This window comes from Pungitius pungitius, chromosome 2, assembly GCF_949316345.1.
Source record: "Pungitius pungitius chromosome 2, fPunPun2.1, whole genome shotgun sequence".
NCBI lineage: Eukaryota > Metazoa > Chordata > Actinopteri > Perciformes > Gasterosteidae > Pungitius > Pungitius pungitius.
The window spans coordinates 6,652,921-6,671,240 of NC_084901.1; the positions used below are offsets into that span (position 1 = coordinate 6,652,921).

The window sequence follows — 18,320 nt, forward strand, 5'->3', positions numbered from 1 at the left end:
TCATACAGACATGACGGATGTGTAAAGTGTAAATAGATGAACCAAACTTGTTGCCCTGTCATCAGTTAACAACCAAATAAGACAAGATGCTATTGTATTGTGTCATTCAGTTTCTCTGTGTTTTAATTTGTTCATGTGACTTTCCAGATACACTTCAGTTGTTCGGCTGGCCTGATACCTGACTAATAAGGACGATGAACACCTTCTGCATTTAGCATGCAAATCAAATATTCCCTGAAAGTCCCCCACACGAAATATAGTTCAGCATTCAGAAGGTTTAACATGCTAAACAGGAAGGGAATTTGGATGCTTTTTTTTAATAAACTCTTATCATCCTCATTCCTGGTTATGTCATGCTTTAGGCCCCCAAGACCATTTTAAACCGGAATAATGCATACCTTGCTGCGCTAAAACACATGCCACAATTTATCTCCAATACTTAACTGAAAACATACAGTCAAATTATTTTATAGCCATATAATGACCATTTAATTTCATTGCTCGTCCGATTTGGGGACAAGGACAAGGACATCAATAAGGCAAGTCCACTGTGTAAGAACATAATCAGTTCAGGTCCTGCACAGTAACCACCAAAATTTAGCCTTTAAGTTGATCTGAAAAGATTTGTGTGTATGTTTCTTAGAACAGTCACAAACGTTTTAAATCACCCGACCTGCAGCTACGGCTCATGTACAACAGCACAGCGCCCTCTAGTGTTCACAATTCTATGGTCAACAGGAGGTTTTCAGGAAGAAATCCAGAGTCTACTATATACAGTCAGGACAATGTCAGACATTATTTTGTCTTCAAAAGGCACATTCGCAGTACTTTTGGCTTGCAGCTGGTTGGCCACGAAGTTGACATCCGGGGGCACGGCAGCAGAGGATCACAGCGCCGCGTAGAAGCACCGCAGGAGGTCCCGTGGGTGAGAAGGACGGTAACAACAGTGTTACTCAGAGTGTTAAGGATAACTTGGCTGGGCCCGGCATGAGCTGCTCGACTCTTTTCTGGTGTCTAACCACCGTAATAAAAAGGTCTCAGATTTTTCATTCGGGCGTTTAATTAATTTCGCGAGTGCCAACTTAAAAAACAGTAACAGTAAAACAGCAAGCGAAAGATATTCACCAGGAATAGTTCAAATAAAAGAGATTGGTCCCCAATACTAACAGGCTCTGGTTGTGTCCTTGTAGCACCAGCTAACATGACTTTTGGGTGTGTTGAGCTGTAAAAGCTTACTGAATTACACTGAATTGATTTTTTAATACTTTCCTAAAGTCGGAATCTTCCTCATTGGGAAGAATCACACTGCCTTGCGTGCCACATTCACCACTCATTCATTTTTAGATCTTTACTCGTTCCTCTTCCTCAAACATTTATCATCAAATGTGTCTTTCAACTTCTTCTTCCCCTTTCCTGTTTGTCCTAATTTGGAATCAACAACAGGTGTTCTTCTCTGGCGGAGTGTAGGCAGCTCCTAAGCCATCGATGGGCCGAGAGTCGGAGCGCAGGAGAACTCGAGGTGTGTCGCTGCTTATTGAGTCCTCTCGCTGGACACTCAGGCCGTTACGAGACAGCAGCTCTCTGGCCATCATGATGAAGGCTTCCTCCACGTTCTGACTCTCCTTGACACGGGGGAGGAAATAGACAACTTTAGATTTCCGGCCAACTGCGTTGTGTTTTTAAACGCAGAGGCGCACTCGTTACCTTTGCTGATGTTTCCAGAGCAGCGAGTATGTCTCTGTCCTTTGCCAGATTGCAGGCTTCCTCAAACAGAACCTGACGCTCCTGCTCCAGGTCACATTTGTTACCTACATGGAGACAGTCAGGGAGCTTAGAGATGCAAATACAATACCGCGAGATCATCTCGAACAAACCCAATTGATGGCATCGCCAAATGTGTGTTAATCGGATTATCAGTGCACCTGATGTAAATGGTGGGATCTTCAGTACTGCTGCAAACGTATAACCAGCTACGTGTATGAAGTCATTTACTTGTAATGTAACTGATCCAGTGATTTGAAAGCTTACATTTTACACACCATGCAATCAATTGATTTGCCCTCAAGTCAAAAACCTTGACCTCACGACCAATAAAGTGCACGCTGCTCTTTGCTGCAGATTCATGTGAATTTAGGGTCATACGTAGGGCAAAGTCCGTAATGTGATGCTCGATACATTTGAAGTATGCAAAGTGGAAAGGTAATTGCTAAAAACATTGAGGTCTGTTTGTTTGCTCATGTTCCACAAGGTGAATTCTTTGCATGAACAAATTGTGTTTTTATAGTTTCTGCACTTATTTTACATACCACACCTCTCTGACACTCTCTCATTGAATTGTATTTTTCAAATCTTTTTCTTAGATTCTCTCAACCCAACCGTCAGACAGACACTATTAGTGCACCCCCTCGCGTCAACAGGCCCGATTTCCCACTCACCTATGAGAACCAGCACCACGTTGTTCGCTCCATAGAGATCCACCTCTTTGATCCAATGAGCCACCGAGTCAAAGGTCGTGTGTCGCGTGATGTCATAGGCGATGATGGCGCCGTGGGCGCTGCGGTAGTAGCTCTGGGTGATCGTGCGAAACCGCTCCTGGCCGGCCGTGTCCCACACCTGCATCTGTCACACAAACACAGTCAAGAGCGGGGAGTGAGCTGCGTGGATCCAATACACATGAATGGATGCGTGGCAATGAAAATGAAAAAAACAATGAAAATAGAGCAAGACTGTTTACTGACACACACACACACCGCACACAGGTAATGGTTTGTCCCTCAGCACAATATTCCCGGAGCGTTTGAGGCACTTAGTAACGGCTATCGTGGCAACCAATGGCTCAGTTTGTTTTTTGGTGCGTTTGGTTAGAACTAACAGTGTGCGTCTGGACAACCTCAAAAACATCAAAGCATCATTTATTTCAAGTTTCATTGATCAAATAAAATAGACAAACAGGAGCTGTCATTCTTCTTGCGGTGACCGTACATTTTTTTTGAAAACTTTGCACGTTGCTGAACATTGTGATTTAAAGTATTTTTACGGAATTTTCCTGAATTAAAGCTCCTTCATTTCTTTTCTCATGGTAGTAATGAACCTAGATCCACCCTGCAGGTATTGAACCGTCACCCTCCATCAAGCCACCACTGCTCCAACCTGTTGAGTGGAGATGATGATTTCGGATTCTTGACTCACCAAACTGCTTTGTCTATAGAACAAAAGATGGGTGGCGTGCGTGGGTGTGTGTTTTAAAGTCCCAGCCTGTTCCTTCCCCACTGGCCAAGGTCAACTCTACAGTCAAACTGAATGAGGTGAACCGAAACAGAAAAACAAGGGCAGTACATTTGATCTAACCTCGACTTTATCTCATCATTCTCGATAGAATGAGAGTCTGCACATAGTTAGTCAGTGATGTTCTTTACCGCTTATCCTTAGAGGGCCGCGGCTAACACTGGGAAACAATAAATGGGTGGCAAAGGCCCGCAGAGAGAGACAACCCATTGCTCACATCACATCCAGACACCGATTCTGAGTCGATTTAGAGTCGGGCTAATCCCTAACCCCCAGAGCAGGCCTTTGGACAATGGGGTGAAGTTGGCGCACTCCGAGAGGACGCATGCAGACACTCAGAAGAAGCATGCAAACTACACGCAGAAAGGCTGCTGGGTGGCGTCGAACCCAGGACCTACTCAATGGTCCAGACTGAGAAACAATTTGCACATGAATGTGAACAGGCGGGTTGTCACGGCGAGACTCTTTCAGGTAACTGACTTTTGATACGTGCGGAAACAATCACTATGTTTCGAAATCATTTAGTTTCTCTTCAATCTTGTATGTTAATGAGGGCACAGTAAAACCCTTCCTGGTTGGTTTCTGTCCACGCTTAAGCTGCAGCAGAGAAACCTGAAAGACAGGTTTCATGCGAGCAGATGGGCCGACTGGTCCAAGTGACACTGAACCCAAAGGACACGTATCATTCATCCCGTTCATCCTGCAGTTTTGAATTTTAAAACATACTTTTACATTTGACATATTTCACATTACTGTTAATACTTCTTTGGAGTACAACAGTGATTGAATTGGGACCTGGACACAGGTAAACCACACAGAATGAATGGACGGAGTGACCAAATCAAATGTTGTTCTTCTACCATTACTATCTTTAAGATTTTTGAATACCTCCTAAGGCCTGAAGCTAGACTGATTCAATTCACCTCATCTTAAAACTTGCATTTTATACTTTTTTAATGCCAAACCTAGTATTTAATTTGCATTCACATGCCCAATTTGGACTGCAGCTAAAAGCTTTGGGGACTAATGAAACGACTGGTTGCTCAGATTTGAGGTTCTATGATCACCACACACACACACACACACACAGACCCATGCATTTATATCCCTCAACACACACCACATAGAGTTCTAACCTTAACTTTTTTCCCCTCGATGTCCACGGTCCGTACGGTGAAATCCACTCCGATGGTGTTCTGCTGTCTCTCTGAGAAAATCCCCGACTTGAAATTCTGAACCAAGCAGGTCTTTCCTACGTTAGAGTCTCCGATCAGGATGATCTTGAACAGGAAATCAAAGGAGTCATTGTGCTCGGGTCCTGGGGTCTGCATGGTGGATGTGATGCTCTCCCCTTGTGCTGTGGATCACTTGGAATGCGTGGACTTAGAGGTCAATAGATGCTGGGTTGTGTTTAATCTTTGAACAAAGGCACACTTTCCCGTTTCTTCTTTCAGTCGAAGCAGCTGTTGATCATGTAAAATGCCGCTATTCAAAGTTTATACCGTGGCAGACATTCATTTAATCGTTTGCAAGGCCTACACATTGCAAGGGACTGTGCAGCAACTGTTTTCAGAGATTAAAAAGGAGACGGTTTCTTAAAAATTCTGCATTCTCAATTTCCTGTGCTGCAATCCAGTTCAATCTGCCTGTCCCTTATCATGCTCCCTTTTAGTAGGACAAAACGGCCTCCGTCTGTGCTGCTCCTTTTAGCTGCTCCTCAGGTGTTGACCCACTTTTTGGCCTTAGGCAAGAGAAAGTATGAGTAAACACGCCATCCTTTAGGTCCACCTGCGCAGGTTCTGGTTAGCCGTCCTTCTAAGGAAAAAGGAAAGCAAAATACACTTGCCAAAAGATACTTGTCTGTAATCCAGGTTCCCGTCCAATCCACCTGCTCTTCAATCACACAGTGGTCTCTTTTTACTCCACGGGCTTCCTTGCCTCTCTCTGTCATCAGGTTTTACTGGTTTTACTGACTTATACTCGCTCTCCCTTTTGCTCTCACTCTCTCGCTTCCTCTTTATAGCACCTGTGGAAACAATAGAAACCCGCCCTACCTGTTCTAGGGAAGTAGCTCAGCCCCGTTGAGGCTGTGGGAGCCTGGGAAATGCAGTCATTTGGCCAGAAGAAGTCAGTCACACTAAAGAGTGCAAGCACATTTGGGGATTTTGTGAGAATTTGAACAATTCTTAGCCAAATGAAGGAGTTACTTTGCCTCCATCCCTGCTTTTGCTGTGGAGGAATGGGCCAAACAATGGGTGAATTATGACTTGTGGCATACATTAAATGCAAAGTGTTTGGTGTGAATATGAAAAAAAATAAGTAAGAGTTTGTGATGTATTTTAAGCTGAATGTCCCCTCTATGACAGATATTCAATATGACCTAAAGAGGAAGGCTTCAGGAGGAGCCTTTTGGACACATGAAAGAATCTACATCGGTTTAAGAAATTTTCGCCTGTGTAAGCGATGGGTGAATATTTGGGCCTCCCAATGTCGGGAGCAGCATTAAATGGTAAATAAGGTCAATTAAAAGACTGCATAAAGAATAGCTTATGAGCTGGATATAGTCAGAGAGGTCAAATCCTTTGTTATTGTGTTATTTAAATGTGTTAGTTTTAGCAAACTAGTAGGGAAGCTTAGATTTTGCAGTTACTGAGTTGTTGGTATGTATTTAATTCTCAGGGATGAGGAACAACATTTTAAACAGTATAATCCATTTATAAACAAATAGATTGTGCTTTATAATTTTCCGAGGCTACTAAAGGGGGGTACTTCAGCTGCTCAGTCATTTTACGGCGCTGCTCACATTGTTCACACACACATTGCACCTCCAATGAATTCCTTCAATCGTGACCGAACATCATCCGCGTGCGCTAATCCCCACGATACGGATATTTCCCACTGCCCGTGAAAGCAGCACAGACCCCTCACCCAGTGCATCACAGAGTGACGTCCTGTGCGGATAGATACATGCCCTCACAGTTCTAATCATACGTCTACAGCCTTAATATTTTCTTCATGTGAAAGGGCGCCTAAGAGGCTGGGAGAGAAGCAGCAACATGCATCGGAGTGCAGTTGTCGTGGTGGCGGATAAAATGAGCCTGAAGAGGCCGTTTATTTTTGCCAACGCTGTGCATATGGTAAGTAACCTACAATTCATCGCTCTTGAATGCAATTGTAGCCCCGAAGGCCTATCACATTTTTTTGTTGTCCTGTATAAATATGTGTTTTTCTTGCCGTTATTTTTTTTTGGAGGAAAATCATCATTAAGCCGAATGACAATATGCTAGTGCTGAAGGTCCGTCTCTCATGCAAACATGCTGCAGCTAATCCCCTCCATCAAAATATCATGGCCATTCCTGCGTTGCGTTTTATGTAACATGTAATACATGTTTCATCTGGTTACATACAAAGCAGATTATAGCCTGTAGTACAAAGAAGCCATAGTGGTGGTTGGAATTTGTATTAGCAAAGGATAACCATCTCCATCATAATCAATCTCACATGCACTTATCCCCAGGAGCATTATTTATCATGTCTATATAATGCTACTGTTTACAGTCAGTTTACATTTCTAAACTGTGGGTTTGGACTCATGTGTGCCGTATGTGTCTGCATTTAGCTGTAACATTCCTGTCTTATTGTCTTAGAATAATCCTGGATATCTGGGCCACTGACTAAGCATTCGTCCGTAGTGAACTATAACAGATATTAAAACAATCCGTGCAGATTGAATACAAAGTTAGAAGCAGGCATTAAAAATACTGAGACATGTATTCGCTTCATTTTCTGTAACGCCGTATAGACTCTCCATGTCTTCTTCACTTGCAAACTTAAAACATGTTTGTTCTCTTTTCTCCAAAGGCACTGTGCTTCTTCATGTTGACGATGACAGTAGCTTGGCATAGAGACCTGATACAAACTGGCAAAGTAAGACTAATTTCAGAGGTTTCTCTTAGAGTGTGCAAATCAATTCAGAGAGATAAACAACTCTTGTTAGGCCTTATAAGGAAAACAAGAGTTGCTGGGACATCCAAGGGCAAGATGAGGACTATTAATGCACTGGTTCACGTGCTCTTTCGATCAATAATGCCTGAACACACCACAGCACACATCTTTTCCAGAGCTAAGTTTGAGCTGTCATGCTGGCAGGCATCACACAGTTGAGGTTGTCCTTGTGCAAGACACTAAATTATCTTCAGATGCTGCAGCTGACCCTGACCCTTTGACTTCTTTTGTAGCCATGCCGTCTTAGAAATACATCTGCGACAACGAAATAGTATGAATAACAACACGGTCGAGCCAGTCAACGCATGCCCTCTGATGCCATTTCTCCCCTCAGCTGGTGTCCAACGTGTCCGTGGTGATAATGTACGTCGTAGAGATCGGCTGCCTGCTGCTCTCGGTGCTCGGTGTGGTCGGAGCCTGTACGGGGAAGAGATGGTGTTTGATTCTGGTAAAAAACTGCTTTTTACCCGTTTGCATATATTGAGAAACGGTGTTCTGCAAATGATGTTTTCTCTTTTACCGTGGTTTGTTCAGTATGCAACTGGGATGGCGGCAGCAAGTCAAACAATAATTGTGAGAACAGCACTGAGCTACCAAGGTGTTTATGAGGTATAGTGCTTGAGTGCCCTGTTTTTACGTTATCTTTACAACATTTGATGCAATCCTATGGTATTGAAGGGCGACTTTAACTTGGTTACAGTACATCTGGATTTCTCCCTCTTTCAGAAACGCGTGGCCCGCGAGGAGTCAAAGCTGCTGTCCATGATGCCGCTTGGTGGAACCAGCAAAGCCAACAGGACCCTGCTGTATAGTATTCAACAAGAAGTAAGGAGCTATTATTCCAATTGTTATTTTAGGTTGAGGTTTTTCTTTTTTTACATCAATCCAATCCAAATCCAAATAATACATTCTGGTGATCAATTAAATATTAAACATGTTTGTTAATCACAGAAATGAATGCTTGTAAAGTATGTAGTTTTCTTTTACATGCTCTGTTTCGTAGTTCCCATCATTTTTTCATGTTTTAAGAAACTGACACCATTAAAAGTAGAACCCATTAGCTTTTAGCCGTCCTTGTTGGCAGTGAACCCAGAGATGTACAGAATACTTCAAGTAATTCGAACCAGATGAGACATTGACCTGAAATCTTGATTATTTCTTTTATCACGTGGATTTATGGACGGCATGGACATTGCAGATGTTGTGGTCCTCTTAAAGTGCAAGTTAGGGTCACACATTTTGTAAAAATATGCTCTAACATTAGTGTTACAATGGTTTATGACTCTAAGAACGCTATCGCCGTCCTCTCCGCGAATCCCGCGAGCTTAGTGGTCATTTCGGGGCATTTTCTTGGCCCGTTCTCCACTCTGAATAGCGTAGAGGCCTTTGCTTACCTGGTTTTGGGGATGAGAGGAATATTAGGGTCTGCAGACTAGTATTTGTGCTTGTTAATGCATTTAATGCTGGTTTCATTTACGTCTTGCTTGGCCTGTGTCTGTGTGTTTTTGCCTCCAGTTTGAGTGCTGTGGTCTTATTGAAGGCTATAAAGACTGGGGCTCTTCCATCCCTGCCTCCTGTAACTGTCACTATCCAGGGAAATGTGTGAGTCTCCCTTTATATATAAGCAACTTGTGATCAGTGAAGATGACTCAAGTGACTTATTTGCTCAAATAAGACACTTAAGTAACATTTTTTTACACATAGATACACAGTACCTGGAAATGTTATATATATATCATATATATACATATATGCACATACACACACAAGTGAAGCAGTCATCTAACAGGGTTTTATACTATTATCTAGTAAACTAACTGTTCAGTGGATTAAAGCTGAACCCGACATATTTTAATACATTTCCGTAGTACAGCTGCAGATAACAGCAACAGCATTAAGGAATTAACGCTTTATTCTCATTAAACAGTATAAATCCATGGCAAAAGGATCTGAATTCTTTGCCAGTAAGCTTATTTTTGTCCTATTATGTAATGGGATTTTGTCCTCCTCCTCCAGATTCGACTACGAGGCAGCGCCACACTGGGGGCTCCAAAGAACCAGTACGTTTATCAAGAGGTAAAAATGTATTTTCATTCCAAATTTATTTTAAATTTCCAACATTTTTAACAGAAAAAATCAGCAGGATACCCACATGAGTAATTTGCTACATACAAATGTGACTAAATGCGCCATTGCCTTCACAGTCTAACCTGCACTTCTATCCACAGCCTTGCCTACCAATCTATGTTTCTGAACTGAAGCTCGCATTTTCATTGGGGATGGCTGTGCAATTTGGGAGCGGAGTATTTTGGGTGAGTGTTTCTTTTTCACAAATGTATATTTTATAGGAACTCACTCACTAGTAATGCAAAAAAAGATTGTTGAATTATTGCTTAAATGTAATGAATGATAGATCATTGTTATTATACACATACAAATAAGTACTTCCTGTCACCATGCAGGCATATTGCATAAAAGTTCTGGTGTTTAGGCCAGCAGGAAAATGATTTGGTAGCCTTGGCTGAGCACAAAAGACTGCTTGTAACTCCTCTGCTTCCCTTCGCAGTTGGTTCTACTCGTGATGAGCATCAAGCTGATGGGTCAGATAAAAAGAAAACAGGAGTTTATGGCTCTTCTCCAATCAAACAGATATGTACCTGGCGCCTTCTAGTCACTTAGTATGTTTTGATACACACTACACAATTTATTTCAAGCATACCATATTTTGAATTTGCACATGTAAACATATTATAATATCGCAGCGGATTTGTGCTATAGCAAAATATGTTTTTATTTTTGTTAATGCATGTAAATGATATTGAAAAGTAATCTACATGCGGAGAGATCGTTTTACATGACTGTTTGCCTCGCTGCTGTAAAACGTTGCAAACTGTCTTGTAAGATGTGCTGAATATCAACATAATCAGCACATTTTCAGATGCATTTGTTGGAAATGAATATCTTACCAAGCATTTATCAGCCATCTGTTTTCATTGAGTAGCTGGAGCCAATTCTGTCATTTACAGTAGGTGTTTTGTTTATCTGGATTACATTCAGATATTATTTATCTCCATTTCCTTCATACCTGCATACACCACTTAGTATTTGAAAAGACACATATTAATCAAATTGCGTCTATTGTACCTCAATTACTCAATTAATGTGTTACATTTGTCAACTGGACCAACTTCTTTCAAAGACATATTTCAATATTCATACTCACTTTGTAAGCATTAGAGCTACCAATAATCTTTGAACAAGCATTAATATTAATAACCCTTATGAGGCACCTTTCTCGAACAGTGTTTACAAAGTGCTTTAATTGAAATATAATCAATCATTTATTATACAGCAATGTATTTTCTTGGGTAAATAATCAGGTTGGACAACGGAATGAGCCACAGCTCTCATTAGGACAACAGAATGTCTTGATGCCTCGTTAATGCACAATGTATATTTGCAACTTCATCACTCCATTCAGTTGTTCTTATAGCACATTTAGTCGGTAAATGAAGCCCACGATGAGGAGAAGGATTCCTGTTTGGTTGCACATTCAGTAGACGTCCAGTAAATCCTCAAATGCTTCCAAAATTGTGAATTTCAAGGTTTGGAGACGTTTTGGCAAAGCCACTGCAGACAGGTTGTGAGAGACTGAGCGCGTCACCGATATTCTCGCAGAGACTGCAATGTCCCAACTGAAGCCACTCTCACCGAAGAAGCCTTTACGCCACATCACTCCTAATATGACTTGCTGCATGAGCTGCCTGCGGTTGAAATGTCTCCTTGACCAATATATTGTCACAATGAGTTTCATCTGAAACAGCGGATCCAATGTCTACCTGTGCACTTTAACCATTAATGCCTAATATACAGTATCTTGCTAAATAGGGTATTTTTATTTCTGTCATACACAATTTGTTTTTCATTTATGGAATGAACCTATGTAATATTTTGTAAATAGCAGGAATAAAATGTGTGACTCTTGTTCCCTTTTAGTTTTTACTTAGAAATAGTCTATTGAAGCTGAAATAATTACATTTGCCCAAGTACTATAAAATGTTTTGGAACATGTAATCGAGTATCTTCATTTTATGCTTTATGACACATCCATCCATCTCAGAGGGAAATGCTGTACTTTTGTCTTGCTGACGTATTTTGACGTTGAACTTTCCCCCCCCTTCCATCACTGTTCGCTTTATGGAAGAGATCATATATTGAGAGCAGGGATGTAAGCGTAGGTTGGATGCAGTTCACTTTTATTTAGCCCCTATCATCAATCACAGGATGTCATCAATGTAAGGCACAGTTGACATCAAATTGTGAACTAAGAGGACAAGAATTAGCTTCTGAACTTTCAGCATCCTTTGTTATGGGGATAGAAGGAGGCCTTTGTCGAAGAAGACGAGGCACGTTTGTACAAAATTGGCACCCAGAACCGGTCAGATAGAGCCGAAACATCAAATACAGTTCATTACTTGCAGCTTCCCTGTAGTCTCTAGCTCCACTGAGCCCAAACTGAAAGTATCTCAGCCTGCAAATGCTCTACGATGCAATTCCCATGTGTAGACGGAATGGAAAGTGGCGGCGTGGGGTGATCCGGATCTTGAAAAGAAGAACAGATGCACTGAGGTGGCAAAGAACAAAGACACAAAGCGCTGGCACTTTCGGATAGAGTCATCTAGTTTATTGTGGACAAAAACAAGTGTTTAATCCAAAAAGTATCTTTCTTTGTTTCTTTCACACCAATATCTACTAATTATATAAAACTGTAGTATAGATCTGCTTCAGTAGCATCCCTCATCCAAATGTGACAAAAGATTTTAAAATATGTTTATATGAAGTTTGGTTGAATACAGAAGATTACAGAAAGCTACATAACCATAAAGAACAATTACTTATTAAAGTTAAAGCTGTAATACATTCAAAATGTAAATATTCCTGTTTGTACTTTGGTTAAAAACACCTGTATTTTATCCTTTGCATGCAAATAGTTTTTCCTAAATTCAATATCTTACAACAAGTCATTCGGTTGCGGTGCAAGTTCTTGCAAACAAATGTGCTAAAAGACGATTTTACACCTCTCTTGTATAGCAGAAGGGTGTAGGCTCACAGACTTAATATCAGCCTTAAGTATGTATGTGTGCTTATAAAACCAAGCGTGTGGGCCATTTCTGAAAATTCTCACAGCGCAACGTTTTAGCGCTGTGAGAACATGCACTGCATCTTCAGGGATGACAAAAGAGAACAAAGTCATTTAGTAATTAATATTGGCAAACATCATGAAACACGTTGCGCCGTTGTACCAATGCCAATCAGGTGTGCTCCACAATGTCCGTCAGAGGAGAGTAGTTGCCTGCTTTGGCCTGTTGGCTGTAGACGACCACCGGGACGTCCTCCTTCTTGCTCATCTGACACAGGAGGAAGATTCCCAAAACCACCGACAACACCTGAAGGACACAGGAACAACGATGCTTAGCGTTGTTATGGACTAAAGTTTTAGAAAGAGACTGAGCGGGGCGGGAGAGACAAAGCAAACTTATTGACGACATGTTGATGGGTCACAAGTAAGAAAGGACGTGTGCAAATGATCAAAGTAACAATACTATTGTTAAACCTTCACTTTTATGTGGCAGGGTTATGTGATTTTTGTTTTTGAAATAATGAAATTTTACCCCAGATCTATTTTATTTGCTTTCCTTTCCTTTTGCTATCCTTTCAAGTTTCATATGAAACATTCACAAATGACACCTGTACCAATATATGTTTGAGTGAGTTATACCAATTAAACAATGATTTATTATTCCAAGATATTGGTGGGGATTTTTTTTCTCCAAGATGTTAAGGAGATGATCTATTGAAAATTGTTGTTCCCAAGTCAGTTATGAGGAAACCGAAGAAAAAAAAACTCCTCCACAGCTACTCAATAGACATTGAGTTGAGGTTGTTTGTGTGTTACGGTTTGTGAGATCAATATTGAACTTTGAACCTCCCTCAAATCATATTTTGTCAACAGGCGACTTATGGTTAATGAAGGCTTTAAAGCTTTGGACAAAACGGCAAAACGGAGGCTTTGAATTAGGAATAAATGTCATGAAAACCATTACACACCTTGCACAGAGAGCTGTAGAAGTACTGGTGGATAAACAAAGAACTATGGATAGTGAAGCTAGACAATTATGGCAGACGAACAATACATACCCACAATAATATGACTCCCAGGATTATGCCCATTGTTGTATTTAAGAGCATCAACACATGATCAACTATGTACGTAAGGCACCCCTGAAACAGACGAGCACAACAAACAATGTTACTTTACAAGAGAGCATTGCTTCATTTAAAGGCCAGAAAATTCTAGAAACGGGATATCATAAGAGGGAGGCAATAGGATGATGAAATCCTTATCTATTGCATAGTAGTCACAGTTGAAGCAGAGTGCTGCCACACTTAAACCAAGAGTAATATTATATAAATAGCCTGTCCCAACGTCAGTCACTCCCACCTGAATGCTGTGCGGTTGGTAGCTCTACAATTTTGTTTTGTTCCTTAAATAAATCATTTAAAAAAGTCCCAAATGCATAAAATGATCCAGTCTCTATGTGGGTATGAACACACGGTTTGGGTGGTGGTGGTGGTGCAGCTGGCTGCGATGCAAGGACCGAGGGATCACATGGTACAGTACATTCACGTAGTATAAAAAGCTTTAAAAAAGCTTTTTCTTGCATTGTACTTGTAATGCAGATTCCCCAGCCACGATCATTTCTACAGGGAGACCAACCTGTGAGGGAAGAAAACGAACAATTGGATTGTTCCCATTACCTGCTCATAAATCAGAACAGGCCGCCCATCGACCTTGAGCTCATAGATGCTGCTGTTTATGGGAGCCGCCACCTGGAAGATGGAGACATGAATCAAGGATCACCGGCTATTACAACTCACCCAGAGGCAAAGCAAGTCTACCCGTGTGTCACGTCCGTGTGTCACGTCGCAACAACAACGCGATTCTCAGCGCTGCGAGACAAAGCGCACGAAGACACAAGCAACCAAAAGGGGGGGGGGGGGGTGAATCAGAATTCAAGAGTGTAATAGATGACACGGCAATTCTAAGGTGTTTGGATCAATGCCCTCTGACCCACAAGCGTCGGCGTCATAGTTACCTCGGAGGAACCTTTACACGAGTAACAATCCCAAACGTTATTATTTAAGTGTTACCAATTAATACAATTTATCAATGGGTCTTGATACATAAGAGTTTGGTGTACAAGTGAAGTCTCACGCATGGATTAGTGGACTGCTCCGTGCACAGGCATGATTCTGGGATGTTGTAGCCCCATTCCACGTAGCCCTGATCCAGGCCGCAGCACTGCAGCTGTTAAGAGGGAAGGATGGAGGATTACTTGGATGTATGAAATTGAAAGTAAAGTTGAGACAAAACAAGCTTGCATACAACTCACACATGCGCACGAATTTACTTACTTCAGTCTGTAAAAACTCAAAGTTACTGATATTATCATTACTCAGTGGCAGCATTTGTAGGTAAGTCTTCTTTAGATTCTCAGCGTCCTGCATAACAAACAGTCATATAACGAAAAAAGAAATATGGAGGATATTGAAAATGTTAGATATATTTTTCGAAGGCACATTTGTTATACAACCAAAAAAACAGACATTTTTTGTTAAGATTTTCTAAAAAAAACGTTTCAAAGTATTTTTAGTGTATATTAAACTAGAAAGCTAAGCAGCCATTACTAGGCTGCCCTGTCGAGCTCTATAAACAGTATGTACCGATTATAGGTCTAAAAGATGACAAAACATGTCAGAGTCAACTTTGTAATACCTGTGACCGCCGAGCCAGTCCGCCGATGTCAGCTGCAATAAGAACCAGACTGCCAAGTATCATTCCCACTACAAACTACGACACACACATGAACAGACATGAGCCATCCGATTCTTGGAAAACATTGAGGAAATTCATACTTGCTTATTATTACCACATCTATTGGTGTTATAAAGTATGTTTTTTTTTTTTTTACTCTACATACCACTATGAGTGCCCACTTCTTCTTTTTGCAAGCACCATACACACCAACGACGGCCAGGATCAGTGTAATGATGGATATGCCATACGTGGAATAGATGCCGGAGATCATTGTCTCTATCTGTGGAGAGATAAGCACTGTGAGCAAAGGGGGGAAATGAAGGGTCCAATAAGTTGTTGCCATTAGCTACTGGGATGAATCTCGCTAAATTCAACACAGATTGCAACTAAATCAGTTACTGTAAATGTCAAGGTGAGTTTAGGTAAACATCCCCACACAGCTGGATGATTGCGGCACCATTTCGCTGGAGTTTGGATTTCAATATTTACATGAAGTTCCAACACTATTTACTTGAAGAACATCCGAGTAGAGCACAATCTCCACTTTCATTTATGTGTATACAGTTCAGATTCACTGAGGACACCGACGTTCCAATGTATTTCTGTACAGTGGAAAATACTCAGTACAAAGACGTTGTTTGCAAAAAGGGTCGACAGTTTTGATGTGGAGAATACATTTGGCTTCGCAAAACCACGGATGAGTTGTATGAAAACTGTGATGAATACCTCGTCATGACTGTGCAGGTGTCCATGGCTAAACAGAGTGGCTGCCAGCACCAGGCCACTCAGTATCTGCAACAGCAGGAACACACTCTATTATACTCAGTTACCTCAATGCAAGCTCATTGCTGTGGTTTTGGATGGACATGAAACGCATCCCTATTTATCTACTGCAGGGTACAGGTGATCTTCAAGTCATGGTCCAGCCCAAACATGTGTACTGTTAAGTTTCCAATGCCTTCAAACAACTCCAAAGCATTAAAGCAGCATGTTGCTCACAACTTTTTGTTTTAGGTTTTTAATAATTTCATGGGCCCTCTCAGATTTGTTTTATAATCCAATATCTTGTGTGGTATGTGTGGTACAAAACAAATGAATCAATATTACTAAAAGTAAAACTAAAATATTCAAAAAGTGCAATTGTATGTCCCGGCTCCCTTTTTCAAAAGAATAATGTAATGTAGTTTGGATTAGTCCATGAAACAACTTTAGCCGCAGTGCTAATGCCAACATTTAAGGCGGACTGGTCGGACTGGTGGGACGTTACTGGAACAAACTGCTGAAATGTTCAACTCGAAGGCTCGACAATCCGATCCGACAGTTGCTTTATTCATACTTTCACGTCCCAAACACGTTCCCATGCGGGCCGTGGTTGGATTGGACTGTGAACTTTTTTTTGTAATGTGCAGCAGGCAATAGAAGCAACAAAAAAAAGACACACACACACACACACACGCACACTTACCCCGATCAAAGTTAATACGGCATAGTAACTCCGCTTCAAGCAGACGTTCGCTTTCCCCATCTTGGTCCCCTGTAGATAAGGCGCTCAAAACTTATTCCCAATCTGAATAAACAAGTGCTACACAGAGCTCTAACGCGGATTTTATTATGGAAGTTCACTTCATGTTGCGCAATCTGCCCTGTTTTTTTGTTTTGTTCCATTGGCTTGGAGGAGGAGCGCGCCCCCCCCCCCCCCCCCCCCCCCCCCCCCTAATGGTTTGCTAATAAAAGGCCCTCCCCGTGCGTGCGTGCGTGTGTGAGTGGGGGGACTCGTTTATAACTCACTTCGATATTTGCATTTTTACCCATACATTTCTCTGTTTACTGCACTGACGTCATTGTTTGCGTCCGGATGGGGGTCGAGAGACAGAGAGAGAGAGAGAGAGAGAGAGAGAGTGCAACAGCGAAGATAAAGATTGGAAGTAAGTGAAAACATAAAAAGTGAAGAAAAAAAAATCATATTTCGAAAATGGCTACCAGTGAAAAACCCGAGAGAAAGGAACTGATCTGAAGACAGATCATGAAGAAAACCAGGGTGAAAGAAAGCCTTCATCTTAGTCCCCCATAAAATGCTTTTTTGTCTGTGGATGTCTTCACAGACAAAGAAACTATAGTGAAAGGCTGCATCACATGACTTCCCATCAGAAAACATCTCTCCCCCCTCATCCCTCCGCACCCACCCACACACACACACACACACACACTGTCCACATCAGTGTTCCCTGAACTTCCTCAAGAAGAATTTCCATTGTTAAAACAGATCCAGAGTGGAGCTGGTCCATTTGGAGCGTGGAAACATCTGGAGATCATGAAGAACACGCATGCTAATCCAGACATCCGCTCGTGCTCAAAGATTCCTCAGAGCTTCCAGAGGTTTCAGTCTATGTGTTGGCACAAAGGCAATCATCTGCATGTCTCTTAGGATGCTGGTGGGCGGAAGGACGCACGGGGACAAAGCGTCTTTATTTTAACGGGAATCTGGGACTGCGTCACTTTCCACGCTGTGTTCATGCGGCTCGTCTCTCGACTTCACTTGCGGTGCCCATCTTTCCACCAGTGAATGATGGGCAGCGTTATTACACAACGCAATAATCTCTACTTAATATGCCTCGCTACACAGAAGTATATTTCGTCACCTACAAGAACAGCAAAACCGTTTGAGAGACGGGTTTCCTCTGCGTGAAACTCTCCTCAGCAGATGTCATTCCTACCCCACTCCCGGGGGTGACTCTTGTTCCAAAGCACCGACGCCAGCAACGTATCCCTCTTCATACAATCATTGTGCAGTTTGGGGGTCACTGGGTTCAGGGTTTGCAGGAAAGTGTGTAACTTCTCTGGATCTGAAAGCTTGTCAACAAAAGCAATGGCGAAAGGGACCCTCACTTTGTAGAAACGTTGCCTTTCTTTTCGGAACTGTCTCCACTCTGGCTGCTGTTTTTTTCTCCCTTTTTCTTGTTTCAGATGACCTATTGCATTCCTCCGTCCTCCCCACAGCTGGGCGAAAGTGTGTATTTGTCTTGCAGAAAGTTTCAGTATATTACTCAAATGTTGCTCAAAACTTCAAAGAAATCAGCATACTTGCGTGATCTGCAGTCTAACTTACAATAGGCAAATGTTAGGACAGTTTTAAGATGTTCATGTAAAAGAC

General features: G+C 41.7%; 3 protein-coding genes across 3 annotated transcripts; 1 reads left to right on the forward strand and 2 right to left on the reverse strand.

Moving 5' to 3' along the window:
- Positions 1-107: 107 nt before the first annotated feature.
- LOC119211282 (ras-related protein Rab-19-like) lies at positions 108-5,295 on the reverse strand. Its single transcript, XM_037462071.2, has 4 exons — positions 4,422-5,295; positions 2,436-2,619; positions 1,705-1,808; positions 108-1,622 (listed from the first exon to the last, which is right to left on the reverse strand). Exons 1-4 carry the CDS (start codon positions 4,614-4,616, stop codon positions 1,434-1,436), a joined length of 672 nt encoding a protein of 223 aa, XP_037317968.2. The 5' UTR covers positions 4,617-5,295; the 3' UTR covers positions 108-1,433.
- Positions 5,296-6,142: 847 nt separating this feature from the next.
- Positions 6,143-11,274, forward strand: LOC119210801 (tetraspanin-8-like). The gene is made up of 9 exons (XM_037461170.2): positions 6,143-6,422; positions 7,147-7,212; positions 7,625-7,738; positions 7,825-7,899; positions 8,017-8,115; positions 8,806-8,892; positions 9,307-9,366; positions 9,519-9,602; positions 9,857-11,274. The coding sequence occupies exons 1-9, from the start codon at positions 6,342-6,344 to the stop codon at positions 9,959-9,961; spliced, it is 771 nt and encodes a 256-aa protein (XP_037317067.1). The 5' UTR covers positions 6,143-6,341; the 3' UTR covers positions 9,962-11,274.
- Positions 11,275-11,959: 685 nt separating this feature from the next.
- Positions 11,960-16,834, reverse strand: LOC119210800 (tetraspanin-8-like). The gene is made up of 9 exons (XM_037461168.2): positions 16,635-16,834; positions 15,896-15,961; positions 15,333-15,449; positions 15,128-15,202; positions 14,767-14,853; positions 14,567-14,659; positions 14,110-14,181; positions 13,489-13,572; positions 11,960-12,737 (listed from the first exon to the last, which is right to left on the reverse strand). Exons 1-9 carry the CDS (start codon positions 16,692-16,694, stop codon positions 12,603-12,605), a joined length of 789 nt encoding a protein of 262 aa, XP_037317065.2. The 5' UTR covers positions 16,695-16,834; the 3' UTR covers positions 11,960-12,602.
- Between the last annotated feature and the right edge of the window lie 1,486 nt (positions 16,835-18,320).

What these genes read in the sequence shown, in the direction of transcription:
- LOC119211282 (XM_037462071.2), bottom strand. Translation starts at nt 4,616, where the DNA reads ATGCAGACCCCAGGACCCGAGCACAATGACTCCTTTGATTTCCTGTTC. An exon ending in CGTGGTGCTGGTTCTCATAG is followed by an intron (nt 1,809 to 2,435) that starts GTGAGTGGGAAA and finishes GTCTCCATGTAG; the next exon opens with GTAACAAATGTGACCTGGAG. An exon ending in CTCTGGAAACATCAGCAAAG is followed by an intron (nt 1,623 to 1,704) that starts GTAACGAGTGCG and finishes CCCCGTGTCAAG; the next exon opens with GAGAGTCAGAACGTGGAGGA.
- LOC119210801 (XM_037461170.2), top strand. Translation starts at nt 6,342, where the DNA reads ATGCATCGGAGTGCAGTTGTCGTGGTGGCGGATAAAATGAGCCTGAAG. An exon ending in ACCTGATACAAACTGGCAAA is followed by an intron (nt 7,213 to 7,624) that starts GTAAGACTAATT and finishes TTCTCCCCTCAG; the next exon opens with CTGGTGTCCAACGTGTCCGT. An exon ending in TGTATAGTATTCAACAAGAA is followed by an intron (nt 8,116 to 8,805) that starts GTAAGGAGCTAT and finishes TTTTGCCTCCAG; the next exon opens with TTTGAGTGCTGTGGTCTTAT.
- LOC119210800 (XM_037461168.2), bottom strand. Translation starts at nt 16,694, where the DNA reads ATGGGGAAAGCGAACGTCTGCTTGAAGCGGAGTTACTATGCCGTATTA. An exon ending in GACTGGCTCGGCGGTCACAG is followed by an intron (nt 14,854 to 15,127) that starts GTATTACAAAGT and finishes TTTGTTATGCAG; the next exon opens with GACGCTGAGAATCTAAAGAA. An exon ending in CTGTTCTGATTTATGAGCAG is followed by an intron (nt 13,573 to 14,109) that starts GTAATGGGAACA and finishes CGTCTGTTTCAG; the next exon opens with GGGTGCCTTACGTACATAGT.